Source organism: Protopterus annectens, chromosome 9.part0 (genome assembly GCF_019279795.1).
Source record: "Protopterus annectens isolate FY-2018-M chromosome 9.part0, PAN1.0, whole genome shotgun sequence".
Lineage (NCBI taxonomy): Eukaryota > Metazoa > Chordata > Ceratodontiformes > Protopteridae > Protopterus > Protopterus annectens.
This window is the reverse complement of record NC_056743.1, coordinates 914,452,160-914,473,268: the sequence shown is the minus strand read 5'-3', so window position 1 is coordinate 914,473,268 and position 21,109 is coordinate 914,452,160. Positions and strand designations below refer to the sequence as shown.

The 21,109-nt window shown below is 41.5% G+C and overlaps 1 protein-coding gene across 2 annotated transcripts in view; it reads left to right on the top strand.

The window, feature by feature from the left end:
- Positions 1–21,109, top strand: part of STAT6 (signal transducer and activator of transcription 6) — a 2,965,055-nt gene that overhangs the window by 2,573,319 nt on the left and 370,627 nt on the right. For both annotated transcript variants that reach the window (XM_044083659.1, XM_044083658.1), the window contains exon 18: positions 4,463–4,520. In XM_044083659.1, coding sequence (XP_043939594.1) covers positions 4,463–4,520 — 58 coding nt within the window. The remainder of the gene's footprint in view (positions 1–4,462; positions 4,521–21,109) is intronic.

Here is a 21,109-nt window from a genome sequence, read left to right as displayed (position 1 = left end):
CATAGATAAAGTAGTGGAGGTATAAACCTTCTTCCCCCATCTCTCTAAGGACCTTGCTTCCCTGTCGAAAGGCAAAGGATTTTTGGAGGTGGTAGCTGAAACCCCTTTAGGCCCCTGGGAAATTGTTTCTAAATCAACAGCATGGGCCCTAAAGAAATGAGAATGGGTTTCTGGGACCCTATAGTATCTGTCAGGCTTGACAGGAGCAGGAGGAAGAGTATCAGGGGTAACACTGGAGTCAGAGTATAGATCATCCAAAACATCAAGCGCAGGAGGAATAGCTAAGGGTCTGTGTTGTGGTTTTTTAAGGAATGTTCGAAGGCGCTTTCTGGAATCTGAATATTCCTGGCCTTGCCACTGAAAATGTTCCCTCATGGAATGCAGAACTTCCCCAAAAGAAATATCCTCAGGAGGAGAGGCCGAGGGAATGGAGTCCTCTGCATCTGAATCCTCATAGGTCTGGAAGGGCTCTTCCTGGCTTTCGGAGTGAACAGAGTCCTCAGAATCTTCATCTGAAGAAAGAGGGACAGAGGGTTCAACCCTGGGCCTCTTATCAGGAGGAGGCTGTGATCCTCTCTCAGGATGGGCCTGGGAACCTCTGATCAGGGAAATTAAATCTGCGGCCAAAGACATGATTTGAGTATCTGGAGTAGGCTGAGGTAAGGTTTTAGCAGTAAGATGCTTGGCCTTGCTGGCTGCCTTTGCACATGTGTAGGCCTTGATAGACATGGACATGGGAGGCCTAGCCACCCCACGTGCAGGAGTGACCTTATCAACAGCAATGGTCTCGGGCATTTCCTCGGTTTCAGTATCCGGAGGAAAATCAATAACTGGCGTCGGAGTGGCCTCCGGTATCGGAGGTATCAGTAATGCGGTGTCTTCGGTTCGAAGCGGTGGAATAACCGCCTCAGAGGGAACCAGGGCACTCGCGGTAAGTTTTGGCGTGGTGTCGGTGGAAGACGCGAGCCGAGGATGTCGGTCCCGGTCTTTTCGTTTCTTAGGAGTATGCGTTGTCGGTTGTTCCGACGGCATTGTATAATCAAATTTTTCGCCGAAAAAGTCTTCAGCGAACTCCGCCCGGCGCCTGAGAGTGCGCTTATTGACGCGAGCACAGGCGGCACAGGCCGAGACGTCGTGGTCTGGGCCGAGGCAAGGGAGGCAGTAGGAATGGAAATCCTTATGAGGTATTTGTTTACCACAAGACAAACAATTATTTACTTTTTCAGTAATTTCTGACATCGGCTGAGGCAAGAAAAGGTCCCCAACGGGGTACTTAGCTTTTTTGATGACTTCGGTTTCGAAGAATACAGGAGCTGACCGACCGGCACTTGCGAACTGCTTCTGCTTCGGGCACCGCGCGGCAAGAAAGACTGAAGAAGATGGCGTCGGCTGATGCTTATATACTCCAGCCGCTCTGACGTCGGAGAGAAATGCGACATCAGCCGACGTCGGACCCAAACTTTGGAATCCGGCCGACCGAGGGCTGCCTGAGGCAGGTCACCCCATATGTTATGACTGCAGCTGCATTCTTGAAGGACATCTACTGATTTGACTGTGTCAAAGGTACATGACGAAGGTGGAGAAAATTCCTCCAGAAAGCATGTGGTGCAAAAGAACAGGGGATGGGCTTTCCTGCCATACACTACTGAAGCAGAGAAATGTAGAATTTAAAAGTCTTTTAGTGCATTCTTGTAACCCCATGTGCCTGGGTTGCATTTACGGGGATAAAAGAAAACTCTGTTGAGTTTAAATGTAGACCCTGTAGTTTTTCTTTAAGCAAAAGTAACACAAAAGTAATGCCCATGTACATTACTAATTACTAAAAAAAAGTAATATATTACTATTACTTCATTACTATTTTGAAACAAATAATGCATTATATTGCTAGTTACTAACAATTTTAATATGTTACAGTAATAAGTTACTCCCATCACTGATTATTTTAGCCTCTCTGCCACCTCACAATTGTTCAAGTAATTCTGTCTACCTTGGTATTGTTTCTTTGGATCTGTCAGCTTCTGTATTTAAGCAGCCTTTCTACTCAGTCAGTGCCAGTAACTGATGCTTGAAGAAGGGCAAAAAGGATTTTTTTTCCATAATGCGAGGATGTGGCAGGAATTAAGCTTGATAAAGACAGATTTGGATTTTTGCAGCTAATGTCTTTCCAGTTTTCTTTCATAATTAGCCATCCTTTTTTAAATAGGCCAAAACTAAGCTTGCAGCTTTGAAAGATACAAAAGGGCACTTAAGGCTATAAGGGGACCACTGCTCACAACTGTACAAACTTGGAAAAAACTAATAAAAGCAAAGCAACAGCTCTCTCTCTTTATATATATATATATGGCTCTATGTTGATCCATCGAAATTATGTTTCATCAAAACGGAAAGTGTCGAACTCACTTTCGCAAAAGTGCACTTTGTCGCAAATGCACTTTCACGAAACACAAAATAACAAAAAAAAAAAAAAAAAAAAAAAATACAAAAAAAATAAATAAATAACAAAACACTAAACCATATTTATGCAGGGGGGCTTCCCCCACACCCCACTACTTAAATATACTAACTCTGACATCGCACTACAGGGAGAAAATGATATATTCCCTTATCTCCACTGTAACCCGATTCGGTGAATCGGCTTTCACAAAAGTTCACTTTTGATGTAGTGCACTTTCCCGGAAGTGTGCTTGGCCTTCTGTTTGTCGATGAAGTGTACGTTCGACAAACAGAAGGAGACCTCTCCCTCTCTCTCTCTCTGTATATATATATATATATATATATATATATATATATATATATATATATATCTATATATATCTATATATATAAATATATATGGGTTCTGTGGGTTTGATCATACATTCATTACATCGAACGTTTAGTTAGGAAGATTGTTTTGTCAAAATGCCAGTTTGTTGCATTATGCCATTATTTATTTTTCGGGATCTGTATATTGTGGGGAGTGGGATTTTTTTCCTTTTTCCCCACTGTTTTGAGATCTGAGTTGGCGTATATATCAGAAAGTGTGGGGGTGCAGCGGGGTTTGTCCCCTACATAAATCATTGTTTCTTTTTTTGTTTCTTCGATTAATTGAGTTTTGACCATATGTGGTTGATGTAGTGTGTACTGATTAACTGAGCTGGCAATGGGCAGGTCTATATTAGATAATCAAAGCTTTAGGTAATTGAATACCTAAAGCTCGAAACCTAAACAGCGAAAACTGTAAACCACGAATGGTCACTTCAACAAATTTTTTCAAAGGAAAGAAAATCTGCTTGGCCAGACCAAAAAAAAAAAAACTTTCAAACCCTAACTGAGGGGAGGCTTTGCCCCCCTCCACCCCCCACCCCCCCCCCATGTGGGAGGCTGTGCTCCACTCCCCCTAACTAAATATACCAACTCTGAGATCGCTCTATAGTGGAGAAAAGGGCAGATTCCCAATAACGGCCAAGCAATTTTTTTTCCCTATGAAAAAATTTGCGGAATTGGCCGTTCGCAGTTACTGCTTTCACTGTTTAGGTGTCGAGCTTTAGGTATTTGATTACCTAAAGCTTCAACTATATGATAAAGACCCCAATGGGAAATTTAGTGACATGTAATCATGTATATATGAGTTGTCTTACTGATATCTTCTTTATCCCCCCTGCTTTAACCCCTTTGTACTTCAAACTCTTGTCATAGTAATGCACTGCTACAGTACTGCAAACTCTAGGTCTGTATTATAACCAGTTTCAACCATGTACATCACCCTCTATTAAGAGATCTTAATTTGTCTATAACTGTATGCAACAATGCAGTGTATGTTTTATAAACCTGCTCACCTGTATCTGATTCTTTAGAAATTGTATATCTGCATGTTTATATTACTGTATTTAATTCCTTATAGTCTCAACAATTGTTATTATATGTACTTTACCTCTTGCAATATATCTCTGTAATTGTCAAACAGTGCTCTTTCCCTGTTAACAAATTTAAATAAATAATTACCCTTGTACTGTTGTCTCCATGCCATGTGTTTTCTAAGGATCATCACTTTCTTTTTACACGGCAAAAAGCCCAGATTTTATTGGCTAGCATTCAAAGCAGGCTATTGACTCATTTTTGGCCAAGCACATTTCCTTAGCTAAAATTCAGTGATTCTAAAGTGGAAGCCAAGTCCAACAAATCCAGTCATCATATGGATAAAATACTGTTTATGCTACTGAACAGTCCAGCAAGAGAGCAAAAGCTCAAGCTACATGTTTTTACTCCAAGTGCTTAATCCAGGAAAACAGATTTTCTTATAACTTTAAAGGATTTCTGCACTGCTGGTATGTATGCCTGCTGTACCATAATGAAACTGAGATCCATAAAGCATAGGTAAAAATAAAAATGAAAATGAATGTAGCTAACAAAGTATGAACATTTACATAATGCTGCTTTTCACAGAAATGTACTTTGATTTTTTTTTTTATTTGTTTTCTAGAGGAGCAAAATCGGAAGGATGGCTACATTAACTCTAAGATTGTAACAACAGTAGAGGGGTAAGTGTGGAATTTCTGAAGGGGAGGACAGACAGTTTTGCAAAAAGGACTTTAAAACTGTGATTCTTATATCCATATTTTATGAGTAAAATAAATGATACCCGTCCCTGATTTTGCAGACCTTCCCTGAGTTTGCCTCATATTTTTCATCTATCCCTCATAAAATGTGTGATTTTCTAGTGAATTACTGAAGACAACAGTCACTCACTAATGCCATGCAGTTGTGTAAGTAAACATATCATAGCAGTAGTTCTTCAAATGATCGTTCTAGCTTTAGCTATATGGATTATATCCTGCCAAGGATATAAGAACTGGCCTGATTCCAAAACTTTAGGCACCTTTCATGCACTCAAACTGTCAGGCAGCTCAAGCTGAACTGATTAAAAGACAAGCTTGGGTGCTAAGCACTTAAGAACTTTCTTGCCAACAAAGAGAATGAGGTTTTGCCCTGAAAGGACAATGCTGGGAAGAACAAAAAATAAACAACCATACCTGGCATAAACAGCACACTAAAAAACAAGGGAGGTGGAGGGAGGGCATGACTACTGCAACGGTGATCATTCATGTGACGACCCACCACTGCACCAGTAATCAAGAAGCCTCAGTCCTCACCACTAGCACCAGTGGGAGATGTACACTGGGAGGATGACAGGTATACACACAGTATTTCTAGATGCAGCTCTCTGCATCAAGTGCAATTTCCCTTAAAAGCACACAGAGACTACAGTCAGTATGGGGCTGGTTTCTCCCTCTTTCTCCAGATCCCAAATATGACTCCCCACTGGCACAGCTATAGAGTTGAGATCTCAGCTGAGTGACCAAGCCAAGACCACCAGCACCCTCTCTGTCTAACCAGTGCTTCGTGTCCCTGCCCAAATAGTTGACACATACACTCTTTGAGGTTTGAATTATATATATATATATATATATGAATTATATATATATATATATATATATATATATATATATATATATATATATATATATATATATATATATATATATATATATGCACACACACACACCTGGGAAAGGCTGGCACAGGTTTACTAGCTGCCCCCTTTTGCCCAGACTGTAAGATGTTTATCACTGCCAGCAGCCAGCTCCTTATCAGCTACTTTAAGGCCCTTAACAAAGGGTTTTCAGTCTTACTGTATAATGTTACTATCAATAAAAATGGTAGTTTGACTAAGAGCAAGGCTATTAGGAGTGGCCCACAGTGTCACCAAATAAATCTGCAAGCACTCTCACAACGTAAATATCTCTGCACAGATCAGCTACAGTGAAAGGTTTAAATATATTTAATAATAAACAATAGAAGAACAAGACAATACGAAATATATACTTATACTGACATCAGAGTTTGAAATCACAGGAAATATTTAAAACAACATTGCAGGACCGTCTCAAATAAATAAAGAAAACATGTAAACTCTGCTTTACTATATTCCTGACTAAATCTAAGAGAATTACTATACACTAGTTAACTTACTTACAGACCAAGACAAATGTGTTGTGAATGGATCCTCTAGCTGATGTTGTCAGGTCAAAGACAGGATATGGACTGCTGTCTCTCTCTCTCTCTCAGAGTTCTCAAATTAAAATCTCAAATATTACTGCTGGGCTAGCTTTCAGAATGACATCATTTCTTGTCATCTGACGTCTAGTCCAGAGGCCAAAACAGCCATTGATGGCAGCTGGCAGCATTTAGCATCTACCTGTAAAAACACATAGACAAGGGCTTTTCCTCATATCTTTGGCAAATGCTGGAAGTCATAAAACAATAAAACACTTCCAAGACAATACAGAAAGCCTCTCAGCACAGACTCTATGTCTCCGGCCTAGCTTACAAAGTCATTTAATTTCAGCTATTTTTCTAAAATTTACTAGACTGAGGTTAACCTTCTGTGTTCCAGTCTCCACTATTAAAATATATACATTTAAACATTTATAATAGTGCATGAACATTTCTGTTATTTTTCAGTACACTGTGGATACATTTCAAACAGCACTTTGCAAATACCTTCAAGCAGTTTGATGTACACATGACATACAGTTCTAATACATTTGCAACACAAGCATCTTATATATATATATCATGTTGATATTCACAAATGACATATAAATATTTACAAAATTCCAGATAGCGGCCCTGGCAGTATCTCCATTTGTCACAATTCAAATGACTACTATTGTGGTAAGTTTACTTACACACCTGTACTATGTTCATCATATTGATCACTGCTGCAGTAGCTTTAGTTGTACAGGTAGATTACCTTAGCCTACTACATGTGAGAAGTGTAAGGAAAATAACACAGGAACCCTGGAAAATGGTTCTTGCAAAGCCTGATCTAGATCTAGAAAAGGAATTAGGCTTATAGTGCTCTGTAAAATGATGTGGAGAGGACCAAGTTGCAGCATCTAGAATACTTCTAGAATCCAACCCTTTTCAAAAAGACATACATTAAGCCAAATTTTGGAAGAGCAGACCTTGACTTTGCCTAGAATAACTTGACAGTGGTGCATAAAACAAAGGTAATAGCCTTAGACAACCATTTGGAAATAGTCTGTTTTGACTTAGGCTGTCCCTTCTTCTTACCTTCACAATAAATGAACAATCAATATGAAAATCTGAAAGACTTAGTTCTGTCAAGATAGTAACTGAATTGTCTGTGGACATCCATTGTATGGAGTTTCCTTTCCTCCTAATTTTTGGGATTCGGAAAGAAAATTGGGAGATGGATAGTTTGGCTTAAACTAGACTTAGATATCACTTTAGGATTTAAGGAAAGATTACTTCTCAAAGTAACTCTGTCCTTGTTCAATTCAGATACCCTTCTTGTGGAGGTCAGAACAATTGGTAAAACTGTTTTCTATGTTAAGAACCTCAAGTCAGACAGGTTACTTGTTCAAATGGAGCAAGTGTTAGCTTCTCTAAAACAAAATTAAGATCCAAAACAGGAGATCACAGATTTTACTGGAGGACTCTAATGTAAAGACCATTTGAAAAATATTTTGACATGAGAATGCATTGAAAGAGGAGGATACATGAGAAGACATACTGAAATGGCTGATAAATGAACCTCAGTAGAGGAGTACAAAAGGCCATAGGACAGTAACTCACACAAATATTGTAAAACTATAGAATAACTAGCCTTGAATTGGTTCTGGTTAAAACTTTTCCATTTGACATATATGATTTCTAGTAGCAGGCTTTCTTTCCCCCATTAGTACTGCTGCACATCCTCAGTAAACAGATGCATAAAAGGAATTAAGACTCCATGCAGTCAACTGAAGTTGATTTATATCGGGGGGTATCAAACATCCCTGTTCTTGTGTGAGTAGATGCAGTCTGAGAGGAAGCTTGTGGTAATTGCCCCTAGCCATTTCCAAATGAAGTGAGAACCATGGCTGCCTGGGCCTGAAGGGAATCACTACAGCAATCTTGGGGGATTCCTTCTGAATCTTCAGAAGTACCCTGGATATTAGCAGAAAAGATGGAAAGGTATACAGGAATCTTCCTATTCAAGGAAAAGAAAAGGCATTCCGGCATTCTTGCATGAAGTCCAAGTGGAGAAACTTGCCATCTTATTCTTCAGATGGGAAGCAAATAGGTCTACTGATGGAACCCCCCACAGATAGATCAAATCTTGGAAGACCCCCTGATCTAGTGTACATTTGTGAGGGTCTGCCCTGTTCCTGATCAGCTCCTCTGCCACACAGTTTTGCTCTGACGGAATGTAGGATGCTTGTAGACTGAGATTGTGTTGAGAAGCTATATTGCAAGCTGACATGGCTAGTCTGCAGGGCGGTATAGCCTGGTTCCCTCTTACTTGTTGATGTACTGAATGACTGTGGTGTCTGTAACAACTTGAAGAAGTCTAGGTGATCAAATACAATTCAGGGAGTTGAGTGCCTTGATTAGTGCAAGCTTCCATATATATATATATATATATATATATATATATATATATATATATATATATATATGTATGTATATATATATATATATATATATATATATATCTATATATCTATATATATATATATATATATATATATATGTGCTTACATCTTTCCTTGGTGTCCCACTCACCTTACACTTTTATCCCTTCTGAAGCTGCTCCCCAAGCAAAGTCTGATGCGTCTGCGGTGACTGACTCCTTTGTAAGGGGTAGGGAGAAGCGGAGACCTGGATTTAGGGATATCTCTTATCTCCACCAAGTGATTCCTCTACTGTCAAACCTCAGCACTAGGATCTGAAAAGACAAGTGGTGCTGGTGCTGGGACCAAAGAGACTTCATATACCACTGTATCTTTCTCATGTGGAGTCTTGCAGAAGTATCATGAAAATCATAGAAGCCATGACACCCAAAATCCTGAGTTATTCCCTTGCAGTGACCAAAGTCTGAGAGGAAAACCCTACAAGTAGATCTAGATGTTGATCTGTTTTTTATTGTGGAAGAAAAGCTCTTTGAACTGTACTGTCTAGTTAACATCCCAGAAACATGTTTCTGTGAGACAGAGTCAAGAAAGACTGTTAAATGTTCTCTTGGAATCCCAGCATGTGTCAGAGAACTCTTACATGACAGACAGAGTGGAAGATTCCTGACACTTTGAAAAAGACTCTGCAAAGATAAGCAACTCGTTTAAATATGGAAAAATGTAGATACCCAGTCATGTGCCATGAGTTATAACTGGATCTAGACACTCTGTGAGCACTCTTGGTGCAGTGGATAGTGCAAAGGTTAAGGCAGAGAACTGATAATGTGATTGAGACCCACATAGAAATGCCTGAAGTCTGCATGAATACAAATATTATGATAAGCGTCTGTGATGACAGGAGGTACTGCCAGCCATGCTAGGGAGAAGTAGGGCAGTGTATGTAAGACTTGTGCCAGCACAGCTAACTGGAATTTTATAAATAATTATCTGTCATTTGTATATCAAGCTGACTTGTACAGATGCTTGATATGAAAATGTATTTGTGAGCTTTGCTAGTGTTAACTGTGTTAAAATGTATCAACAGTGCACTCTGCTGAAATTATGAGAAATGTACATGTATTACGGTATCTGAATTAAATGTATGTGCTTTAATAGAGGTCACTGTCACAGCAAGAGTTAACCAGCTGGCTTATTTGAAGACAAATAAGGGAAATGTAAATGAGTGGTGAAACGGCTCCCCACAGTGCTGAGTAGGACCAGAGATGGTAGGTCTGGGAGCAGCCATTATCTGTTAGCTTTTGTAAAGAAGGAGGGAATGTTGTAAATGGTTCTGCCTACTGGCACTGCCATAAAAGCTCTAAATTTGCATTGTAGCAGTCTGCTAAAGTCCTGTCTCAAACTTCAAAAGGAGATATTGTGGGAACCTAGTGTCATGTGACCAGATGAGTTCATTCTGCAAGTCATCTTGCATATTATATTTTACAGGGAGTAATCACAGAATATAGAGTATTCTGTTTGGGAAGCCTGACTAGGTCTGCTCACGTATTTCATCTTGCCCTGCCCAAGTAAGATATTAGGGAACAGTAAATTCTCTTAGATTCAGTCAGAAATATAGTGAAGCTTAGTTTAGAGAGTGTTTTTCTTTGTTTGCATGAGTCTGTCCTTCAATGTTAATTTCAATATCTTGTGTAATTTGACCTCTGTAGTTTACTGTGAATATATATTCAATATTTCCATGCTGTTTTATTATTTAATATTTATATTTAAAACTTTTATTGTGGCTGGTCCTTAGTACTTAACCTTTGAAAGTACTGATATTTATTTAGTGACACTGTGTGGGCCACTCCAGAAGGTCTAGCTTTCTTGGTGAACTATTACCATTTGCATTATTATTAATATTGCACAGTATAATTGGACACCCTTTATTAAGGGCCTTAGAGTAGCTGATTGTGAAGTGTCTGGTGGCAGTGATAACTACCTTATACTCTGGGCAGAATGGGGCACAGCAGGTAAATCAGTGTCAGCCTTTCCCAGGTGAGTGTGTGTGAAGATTAAATCTCTGTGTCAGCTACTTGCGGCAGGGACATGTAGCACTGGATTTATAGAGAGGGTGCTGGAGGACTTGGCTTAGGACCTCACTCTACAGCTTTACCAGTGCGGAGTCCTACTGGGGATCTGGAGGGAGACAGATATAAAGACACCCAGACCCGGGCTGAGTGTGTTCCCTGTCTGCCCTTAAGGGAAACTGTACTTGATGCAGACAGGTCTGCATCAGGAAATACTAACTGTATCTATTTGTATTCCAAGTGCATGTCCCTGTCTAGTGTCATTGGTGAGAATCCAGGTTCCTTCATTCTGGCCCAGCATGGGGATGACACACAGTGGTGCCCAACACATACTGGCAGCAGTGGTGGTCATCACATTTTATTGGTGGCAGTGTGGTGGGATCATCACATGCTCAGTTATTGTTGAGCAGTGGTGTGGATATTGAATTTCTGTAGCCTGTAAGTAGTGTCACTAAAAAGTTGCTTGTACTCTCAAGCAGCCACAAAGTAGACTTTCAGAGTTTCATATCAGAATAATTATATTTATTTAATTTTTGTTAGCTTAGCTAGTCAGAGAGAGCAGGCAAGGATGTCAGCAGAGGATTATGGCAAGCTAACAAGGAACCAGTTTGCTGGGATGTGCTAAGCTAAAGGACTGGGGCATGCCAACCTGACCAAAGGGGAAGTGACTGCATCCTTAACCCCAGCTGCAGCACAGACCAGCAACCAGGAAGACAACCAGACTGGCCTTGGGGGTGTACGGGACAGTTCAGCTTTTCCTCGGAAGACTTAAAAATCCTTGTGGAGTTAAAGAGAGTTGAACTGGAGGACAAACATTTGGAATTAGAATCAGCAGAGAGACTGCGGCATTTGGAACCAGAAGTAGAATCAGCACTGAGACTTCAGTGTTTGGAAGCCAAAGAAAATGAGAGACATAGGCAACATGAAATGGAAATGCTGACTCTTCGCTAGGGTCATGGAGGTAATGGGGAAGGGAGTAACAGTACCCCAGAAGCAATAAAGGTCAGTAAACATCTACCTCAATAGCAAGAAGGTGATAACTTTGATAGTTTTATTCATCTGGGTACAGTTCCTCACCCCCTTACTCCAAGGTAAACCTGTAACTGTTGTCTCTAAATTGTCTAATACTGATTGTTTAGATTATGATCAAGTTAAGCACTGTTTATTTCAGTGTTGTAAGTTAATACCTGAAGCTTACAGAAAAAAGTGACGTGAGCATAGGTGTAAGGCAGATGAAAGTATATGTCATTATATTGCTGAACTAAGCACTTATTTTCATAGGTGGATGAGTGGGTGTCAGGCCACCACCTTTGAAAAGCTGGCAGACCTTTTGGTAAGGGAACAAGCCCTTAGCACTTTGCCTAAGGACATGAGAATCAAGTTTGCAGACAGGGAATGCAACTGCAGATGTGTAGGAGAAAAAGAGAGGCCTATATCTAGCAATCAGGGCAGCACTACACAGAAAAGAGATACACAGTGCTGGACATGGATATATGGGAATCCATGGTGGGCAGCCTAAACCACCCCAACAGAGTTTGCCTGTAACATGGGAAGCCACTAGTTCAGGTACACAGCCAGGACCAAGGGTTAAATGTGACCAGTAGGGCCATGAAGCATATAGATGTCCACAGAGTCAAAGTGAGGAACAAAAGGTGGGGGAGCCAGCAAGTGGGAATAACAGAATGCCAGTGTTAAGTTGTCTGGATATAACAGGGGTAGTAAACGACAAGAAGCGGTTATATCCGATCTTGGTGGATGGGAAACAGGCCACTGCCAAGAGACAGACAGCCTCCGCTATAACCATTGTAAAGCCTGCAGTGGTTAAAGAGGAGTAGCACTTGCTTGGCCAGTCCACTTCAGTCAAAGCTTTAGGAGGGATCCCATTCCAAATGCCTTTGGCTAGGTTCACCTTGACTGGAAGGATGGAAAATGAATCAAGCAAGCAAGTAGGTCTGTTTGAAGATATCCCTCCAGATGTCTTGATAGGAAATTATTTTGATAATGCAGTACCTTGTTTGCATGCAGTGACACACAGTCAGTCCTGGAGACAATCATGTGGGTCTGGTAGCCGGGGGGAACCAGACAGACTGCGCACCTGAAGCCAGGACTGGTAATGTGGCTACTTCAGTGAGGCAGCTACCCTGTAGCAGTGAGACTGAACGTGAACCACAGCTGCTGGTCGGTACTGATGTTCCCTTGGACAGAGTGACTGCAAGGACAGTGGTGAGTAGTAGTAACCAGGATGACAGTGAGGTACCGCTGTCAGAAGAGGCCAGACTTCCTGTGGAACGGAGGTGGGAAGAGTTACAAGGAGAGAGTTAAGACAGGCTCAGCTTTAAGACCCTACATTACAAGGCTTGAGAGAGGTAGCTAGGAAGGCACCTGATTCTCAAGTAAAAGGAGATTCTGTATACTGGAACAAAGGGTTACTATATAGAGAGAGTGGACCCCTGCGGGAGGGCTAGAAGGTGAGGTAATACAGCATTTAGTAGTGCCCAGAGCCTATCGTCTGGCACTTCTAGCCATAGCCCATGACATTCCCTTTGCAGGTCATATGGGCATAATGCACACCAAGAGACGTATTATGCAGAACTTTTATTGGCCTGGGATTGCCAGGGATGTAACAGGGTACTGCAAGACCTGTGAGCTGTGCCAAAAAGTAGGCAAGGCAGGGGACAAGAGCAAAGGTCCTTTGATGGCTTTCCCTGTAATAGAGCCATTTCAGAGGGTAGCTATGGATATTGTGGGGCCTCTGAGTACCCCAAGTTCCACAGGGAAGAAGTATATCCTAGTGGTAGTAGATTATGCTACTAGATACCCTGAGGCAGTGGCTCTGTCATCCATTGAGCCAGAGAAGGTGGCAAATGCTTTGCTAGAAATTTTCAGCAGGGTAGGTTTCTCAAGAGAAATATTGACTGACACAAGTGCCAATTTCAAGTCAGACCTGCTGGCTTGTCTGTGGGAGAGCTGTGCAGTTAAGTACCTAAAGACCACCCCCTACCACCCCCTGACTAATGGTTTGAGGTGAGGTTAAACTCTATACACTAAAGACCATGCTACAGGCATTTGCAGACCAGTTTAAGAGACAGTGGGACACATTTGCCCCATCTGTTGTTTGCTTACAGGGAGGTGCCCTAGAAATCCACAGATTTTTCATCTTTTGAGTTGCTGCATGGGCATAGGGTGAGGGAACATCTAGATTTAATTCATGATGAGTAGGACAGTGAGTGTGAATCCTACAAGGAGTATGTTGTGGCATATGTCCTAAACCTCAGAACAAGGCTTAGGGAGCTCATGGGCTTGGCCCAGGAGAACCTGACAGGAGGCCAACAGCAGAAAAAGGTCTGGTATGACAGGAATGCTCGAACCAGAGAGTATGTTGTGGTGGTCTACTTCTGTTCATCGAAAACATATTTTTTCGAAGAACAGAAGTACGAACCCACTTCAGTGAAAGTGCACTTTTGCGAACACTGGTTCACCGAACCAGAAAACAAAAACAGAAAAACCCTGCAAACACACTTTTGCAGGGAGGCAAGCCCCCCGGCACCCCCCACGCTCCCTTCTTATATATACTTACTCCGAGATCGCACTACAGTGGGGAAACTGCTATATTTCTTTATCCCCACTGTGTAGTGCTTTTTCTGTTTTTGTTTTCCGGTTACCAGTTTCCCAAAAGTGCACGTTCGGTTAAGTGCACTTTCATTGAAGTGGGTTCGTACTTCTGTTCTTCAAAAAAAACATTTTTCGATGAACAGTAGTAGAGTTGCTGTGGGACAGTATTGTGCTCATTGCTGTCAGACACAATAAACTGCATGCAGATTGGGATGGACCCTTCAAGGTTGTAAAGAAGGTCAGTGATGTTAACGATATGGTAGAAGTGCTAGGCAGGAGCACAGACTATACCATGGTAACATGAGGAAATCTCACCCTGATAGGGAGGCCCTTGTGCTGAGCATGTGCAGTAGGAGGCAGGCGGAGTCTTAGGGGATCTATGGCTACAGGGAGCCAGCCAGCAAAATCCCAAGTTACTAAGGTGGAACTTAGGATTGCAGGCATATAACATGACAGTACAACACCGTAATATGATCAGCAATGCTAATGCAGGTGAGCTCTCAAGACAGGGAATAGGGTAACATATTCCCAGATAATCGGCTTACTTCTCTCAAGCCACGTTTCTCAAGGGTCACTTCAAAAACTAGCTTGAGTCTTCAAAGGGAGGGAGAGATGTGACGATAGGAGGTACTGCCAGCCATGCCAGGGAGAAGAAGAGTAATGGATGTAAGACTTGTGGCAGCACAGCTAGCTGTTATTTTATAAATAATTATATGTCTTTTACATATCAAGCTGATTTGTACAGATGCTTGGGCTGAAAAGTATTTGTGAGCTTTGCTTGTGCTAATTGTGTTAAAATGTATCAACAGTGCACCCTGGTGAAATGAAGAGAAATGCACATGTATTATGGTATCTGAATTAAATGTATATGTTTTAATGGAGGACACTGGCACAGCAATAATTAACCAAATAGCTTATTTTAAGAAAAATAAGGAAAATGTAAAGGAGCTGTTAAATCACTGAATGGCACCCCACTGTGCTGAGATGGACCGGAGACACTAGGTCTGGGAGCAGCTATTATCTGTTAGCTTTTGCAAAGGGGTCTATGCCAAATAAACGAAAGCTTGAAATGTCGATCGTCGTTCGAAGGTTGGTTGACTTTAACGGCGCCATGGGAGAATTTCCCTTTTCTGCACTGAAGTGTGGTTTCGGAGTTGGTATATTTAAGTAGGCGGGTGTGGGGTGCCCCCCTGTCACACTGTTAAGGTATGTTTTTCTTTCTTTTTTTTTTTTTTTTTATAATTATATATTGAACTTTCAAATATCAACCATATGGTCTCGAACATATGGTATTCGACATTTTGAAAGTTGGAATATATAACATAGACCCTTGTAAAGAAGGGGGCAAGTGCTGTAAACAGTTCTGCCTCCTAGGCATTGTCATTAAAGCTAAATGTGTATTGTAGCAGTCTGCTAAAGTCCTACCTCAGACTTCAAAAGGAGATATTGTGGGAACCTAGAGTCAGGTGACCAGATGAGGTCATTCTTCAAGTTATCTTGGATATTATATTTTATGGGGATTAATCTCAGAATATAGAGTATTCTGTTTGGAAAGCATGACTGGAAAGACTGCTAACATATTTCATCTTGCCTTGCCCAAGTAAGTTATTAGGGAACAGTAAATTCACTTAGATTCAGTCAGGATTATATTGAAGCTTAGTTTAGAGAGTGTTTTTCTTTATTTGTATGAGTCTGTCCTTCAGTGTTAATTTTGGTATCTTCTGTTATTTGAGCTCTGTGGTTCACTGTGAATGTATATTCAATATTTTCATATTCTGTTATTAGCCATTTAAGCTCATACTAGGCTAACTGCCTCTTTAAGGCCATTTAAAGCCTAGACAATTACCCCATGTGAGAATCAAACCCTGCACCTTGTGTTTGCAAGGTAAACACTTTAACCATTATGCCAAGCTCCCACCCTTCATTATTTATTATTAAATATATTTAAAACGTTTATTGTGACTGGTGCTTAGTACTTAACCTTTGAGAGTACTTATATTTATATGGTAACACTTTGTGGGCCACTGCAGAAGCTCTAGCCATCTTGATGAACTACTACCATTTGTATTAGTATTACTATTGGACAGTATAATTGGACACCCTTTGTTAAGGGCCTTTAGAGTAGCTGATTGTGGACTGCCTAGTGGCAGTGATAACCACCTTATACTCTGGGCAGAAGGGGGCACAGCAAGTAAATTTGTGCCAGTGTGTGTGTGTGTGTGTATGTGTGTGTGTGTGTGTGTGTGTGTGTGTGTGTGTATGTGTGTGTGTAAATTAAATCTGTCAGTGTGTGTGTCAGCTATTTGGGCCAGGAACGCAAAGCACTGGATTTACAGAGAGAGTACTGGAGGACTTGGCTTGGACACTCAGCTAAGGACCTAGCCCTACAGCTGTACCAGTGGGGAGTCTTTCTGTGGATCTGGAGGGAGACAGAACATCCAGACTCTGGACTGATTGTGTTTCCTGTGTGCTCTTAAGGGAAACTGTACTTGACACAGAGAGGTCTGTGTCTGGAAATACTGAGAGTATCTATTTTTATTCCAAGTGCACGTCCCTCTACAGTGTCGGTGGTGAAGATTCTGGCTCCTTGATTACTGACCCAGAGTGGGACAGCACATAGTGGTGCCCATCACATACTGGCAGCAATGATGGACGTCACAGCATCTTTTAAATCTAGTGTTGCCAGGAAACTTGAATGAGGAAGAAGTAGTAACAGGCTGTGAAGTGAATTTGGAAAATATCATCAACACTTTTAGGAAATAAAGTTCAAAAACTGGTCTACAGGCATTTTCTTTCTTTGGTACTACAAACATCCTTGAGTAAAACCCCTTTCCCACCTGGGAAGAGGGAACTGGATCTATCACTCCCTTGGATAGCATCTGATGAAGCACAGATGGAAACAAGAGTTTGGTCTGGAGGTTGAGGAATTACCCACTGAAAAGGAGGAATTTCCTTCCACTGCCATCTGTAACCTTCAGGAACTGTCTTCAAAACCCAATTGTCTGAAGCTATCTCTTGCCAAAGACAAAAGTGAAGATTCAGACTTTCTGGGGAAAAAGAGGGCTACCAGGGTGGGGTGGGGAACAAAGTCAGTCTGATTTGCTTACTGTCCTTGGTTTTGGGAGTTTCCAGAATTCTTCTTGAAACATCCTTGCCATGTCTTCTTAAATGTTTCTTTAGCTGCATTTTGTTGACTGTTTATTTTGCTTCTTCCTATAATTAGTACAAGAGTTAGACAATCCCTTGGAAAATGTGGAAAAGGAGGGATGAAAATCTTAGAGATTCTCTGTATCAGCTTACACCTTTCATCACATTTTTTAATCAATTCTGCAGCAGAGGGGCTGGAAACTAAATCGGTATTCAAAGGAGAATTTAGTCTCATTTTTAACATAATTTTTGAGGTTCTGAGAATGCAGCCATGAAACCTCCTCCAACAAGCTTACACACTGTAGAAGAAATTAAATTATTTAAAGCAGATTTTTACATAAAGAAGAAGCTGCAGACAAAACATTTCTCATACTTTAACAATTAGGACAAACCTTAACATATGAGCCTGACAATTAAAAATTCTGAAAGTCAAAGATGCAGAAGTGGGTCTATATTATCATATTGCACGCTCAGAAGAGCAAATGACAGGTAATCTACCCCATGTATGCGAAAGCTTACAACGTCGAAACTTCAGAACAGCAATTATTTTCCGATGGAAAACAACTGCTGTTCTGAAACAAACCAGAAAAAAAACAGTAAAACATTACTTAACGTGGGGGGCTTTGTCCCCCACACCCACCTTCTTAAATATACCAACTCCGAGATTGCACTACAGTGCCAAAAAGGCAAAGTAGTGAAAGCGGCCAAACAAATTCTTTCTCAGGAAATGAATACGCTGAAATGCCGCTTCGCTATTTTGCCTTTTCACACTTTACTGTTCGACAAAGACCCATTCGACAACCTGTGTCTGCAACGGTGTAATAGGGAACCACAGAAACATACGCTTTTTTTCCCATACTTATCAATACTCTTCCCGTCCTTATAACAGGAGGACTGAAATTAACTGTTTAGAGGCAGAAGCATTAAAGAAAGTACAGTTGTGTACACTTACCATAAATGTAGATGTTCGAGTGTCTTCACTGTTGCAGTCATCACTTTAGGGTTCTCCCCCGCTGGCAGGCAGTCCTCGGTTGGCCAGAATCCCAAAGTCTGGGTCCAGCGTCGGCTGCTCAGCCATGCTCCCTGATGTCAGTGCGCCAGGAGTACATAGCTGGCAACCGACGCCATGTTCTCCAGTTTTTCTTGCCCCAGATGTCAGGAGTCCAAAAATGAATCTAACCCCATACCCTTTGCAAATACACCTCAGAAGAAGGGTGAAGTAGGGAACCACACAAAAGAAAAAATAAGAGGGGACAGGAGGGAGGGTAACCCAGACTGCAACAGTGAAGACACTCGAACATCTACATTTGTGGTAAGTGTACACAACTGTACTATGTTCATCGTGTTTCACTGTTGCAGTCATCACTGTAGGGTTGAATCCCAAAGCAGAAGAAAAGGGAGGTGGTCATAAAGTAGAGGGGGCGGCTAGAAGGCCCTGCAAGACTGCAGAAGCAAAGCCTGCCCTAGACTTAGAGTAGAGAGGTAGAGTGTAGTGCTTAGAAAAAGTATGCACCAAACTCCAAGTTGCAGCTTCCAAAATGTCTTTGGTAGGTACTCCCCTGAGGAAGGCAGCTGAAGTAGCAGTAGCCCTAGTAGAGTGAGTCCTAATACTTCCTGGGATTTGCTTTCCATGGTGAGAGTAACAAAATCTGATGCCATGAGCGATCCATTTAGAAATGGTCTGTTTTGAGATGGCTTTGCCTTGGGAATTGGAAGCATAAGAAATAAACAATTGCTCTGTTTTCCTGATGTTCTTGGTTCTATCCAGGTAAAAATGAAGTTGTCTGTGTACATCCAAGGAATGCAAGATCCTTTCCCCCCTATTTTGAGGGTTGGAGAAAAAAGTTGGCAGGTGAATAGTTTGATTTAAAGCCACTTTGGAAACCACCTTAGGCATGAAAGTAGGATTAGTCCTTAAAGACACCCTGTCTTGGTGAAAAATAATATAGGGCTCCACAGCCACGAGTGCTTGCAACTCCGAAACTCTCCTGGCTGAAGTCAAAGCTAACAGGAGAGCTGTCTTCCATGATAGAAACGTGATGTCAGATGTGGCAGCAGGCTCAAAAGGAGGTAGAGTGAGTTTTTCCAAAACATAATTGAGATCCCAGGCATGAATGGGTGGTGTTCTAGGAGGCCTTAAGTTCTTAGTTCCTCTGAGAAATTGTCTCATGAGTTGGTGTGAAAAGATTGGAGGGTCTGTATTATAATGTGCAGAGATAGCTGAGGCATATATCTTTATGGAAGAGAAGGAGAGACCCTTATGTAACAGGTCTGTCAGGTATAGTAAAAATCACAGAAATATCAGGAGTAAGAGGATCCAAATCCTGATCATGCATCCAGGTGCAAAATCTTTTCCATTTTCCTGCATAAGATTTTCTAGTGCTAGGGCATCTGGCTTCTAAAATGACATCCATAACCTGTTTGGGAAGGACAGGATTAGTCATATACCCTGAATTAGCCAGGCTGTCAGGCAGAGAGTTTTGACATGAGAGTGCAGAACCTGACCCTGGTGTTGGGACAAAAGATTTGGAGTCTGAGGTAAAACCCAAGGAGGGTCCTGTGAAAGATTCATCAGAGTTGGGTACCAAAATTGTTGAGGCCAATTTGGGGCCAGTAAAATTATCATTTTGGGCTTGTCCTGCTTGATCTATAATAACACCAGTGGAAGAAGAGGTAGAGGCGGGAGGGCATACCCCGAGAGATTTCTCCAACTGAATGATAGTGCATCCACTTTCCATGCTAGCTCATGGAATGCCCTTGTGCAAAAAATCGGTAATTGATGGTTGAGGGGGGATGCAAAGAGATCTATGTGCGGGCAACCCCAGACTGCTGTAATCATCTTGAATATTTTGGTGTTCAGCATCCATTCGTGTGGGTCTGACAGGTTCCTGCTCAGACTGTCTGCCAGAATGTTTTGTTTCCCTGTTAGGAACTGAGCTTGTAGGTCCACTTTGCAAGCTTGAATTGTGTTCCATAGAGTCATGGCTAGTCTGCAAAGGGGGTAAGAATGTGAACCCCCTTGCTTGTTTATGTACCACATAACTGTGGTGTTGTCTGTCCGTATCAGTAGTTGTCCTGGTTGTAGGAGATCCCCGAAGGCCAAAAGTGCGTTCTGAACAGCTAACATTTCCTTTAAATTGATATGCAGGTGCTTCTGATCCTTTGTCCAAAAGCCTTGCAGACATTTTCCCTCCAAGTGGGCTCCCCATGCGTAATCTGAGATGCCTGTGGTTAGTATCTGGCTGGCTGGAGGCAGACTGAAGGCTTTCCCTTTGTTGAGAATACATGCCTTGGTCCACCAAAGGAATTCCTTTTGTAGACAAGGCAGGATGGTGATCTGTGTGTCTAGACTGTGGCAATGCTGAGACCATACACTTTTTAGGTACCATTGTATTTTTCTCATGTGCAGTCTTGCATATGGTATGAGAAGGATGCAAGAGGCCATGTAACCCAAAGCCTGCAGGAATTTCCTTGCAGATAGCTGGGTTAGTGTCGCCAAGGTTTTGAAAGTTGAAGCCAGCTGTAGTTGTTTTTCGGATGTCAGAAATGCCATCTGGGTTGTTGTGTTTAGAAGAGCACCCAGAAAAATTATCTGTTGTGAGGGAGTCAAATTTGACTTTTTTATGTTCACAGTGAATCCAAGGAACTTGAGAAGAACTTGAGAAGGTTCTGAACAAATTCTAGGTGTTGTAGTAAGACATCCTTGCTGTCTGCTTGAATAAGACAGTCATCCAGATAAGGGTAAATTTGAATTCCCTTGAGTCTGCAATAAGTTACTACTGGTGCCAGGCATTTGGTGAAGACCCTGGGTGCAGTAGA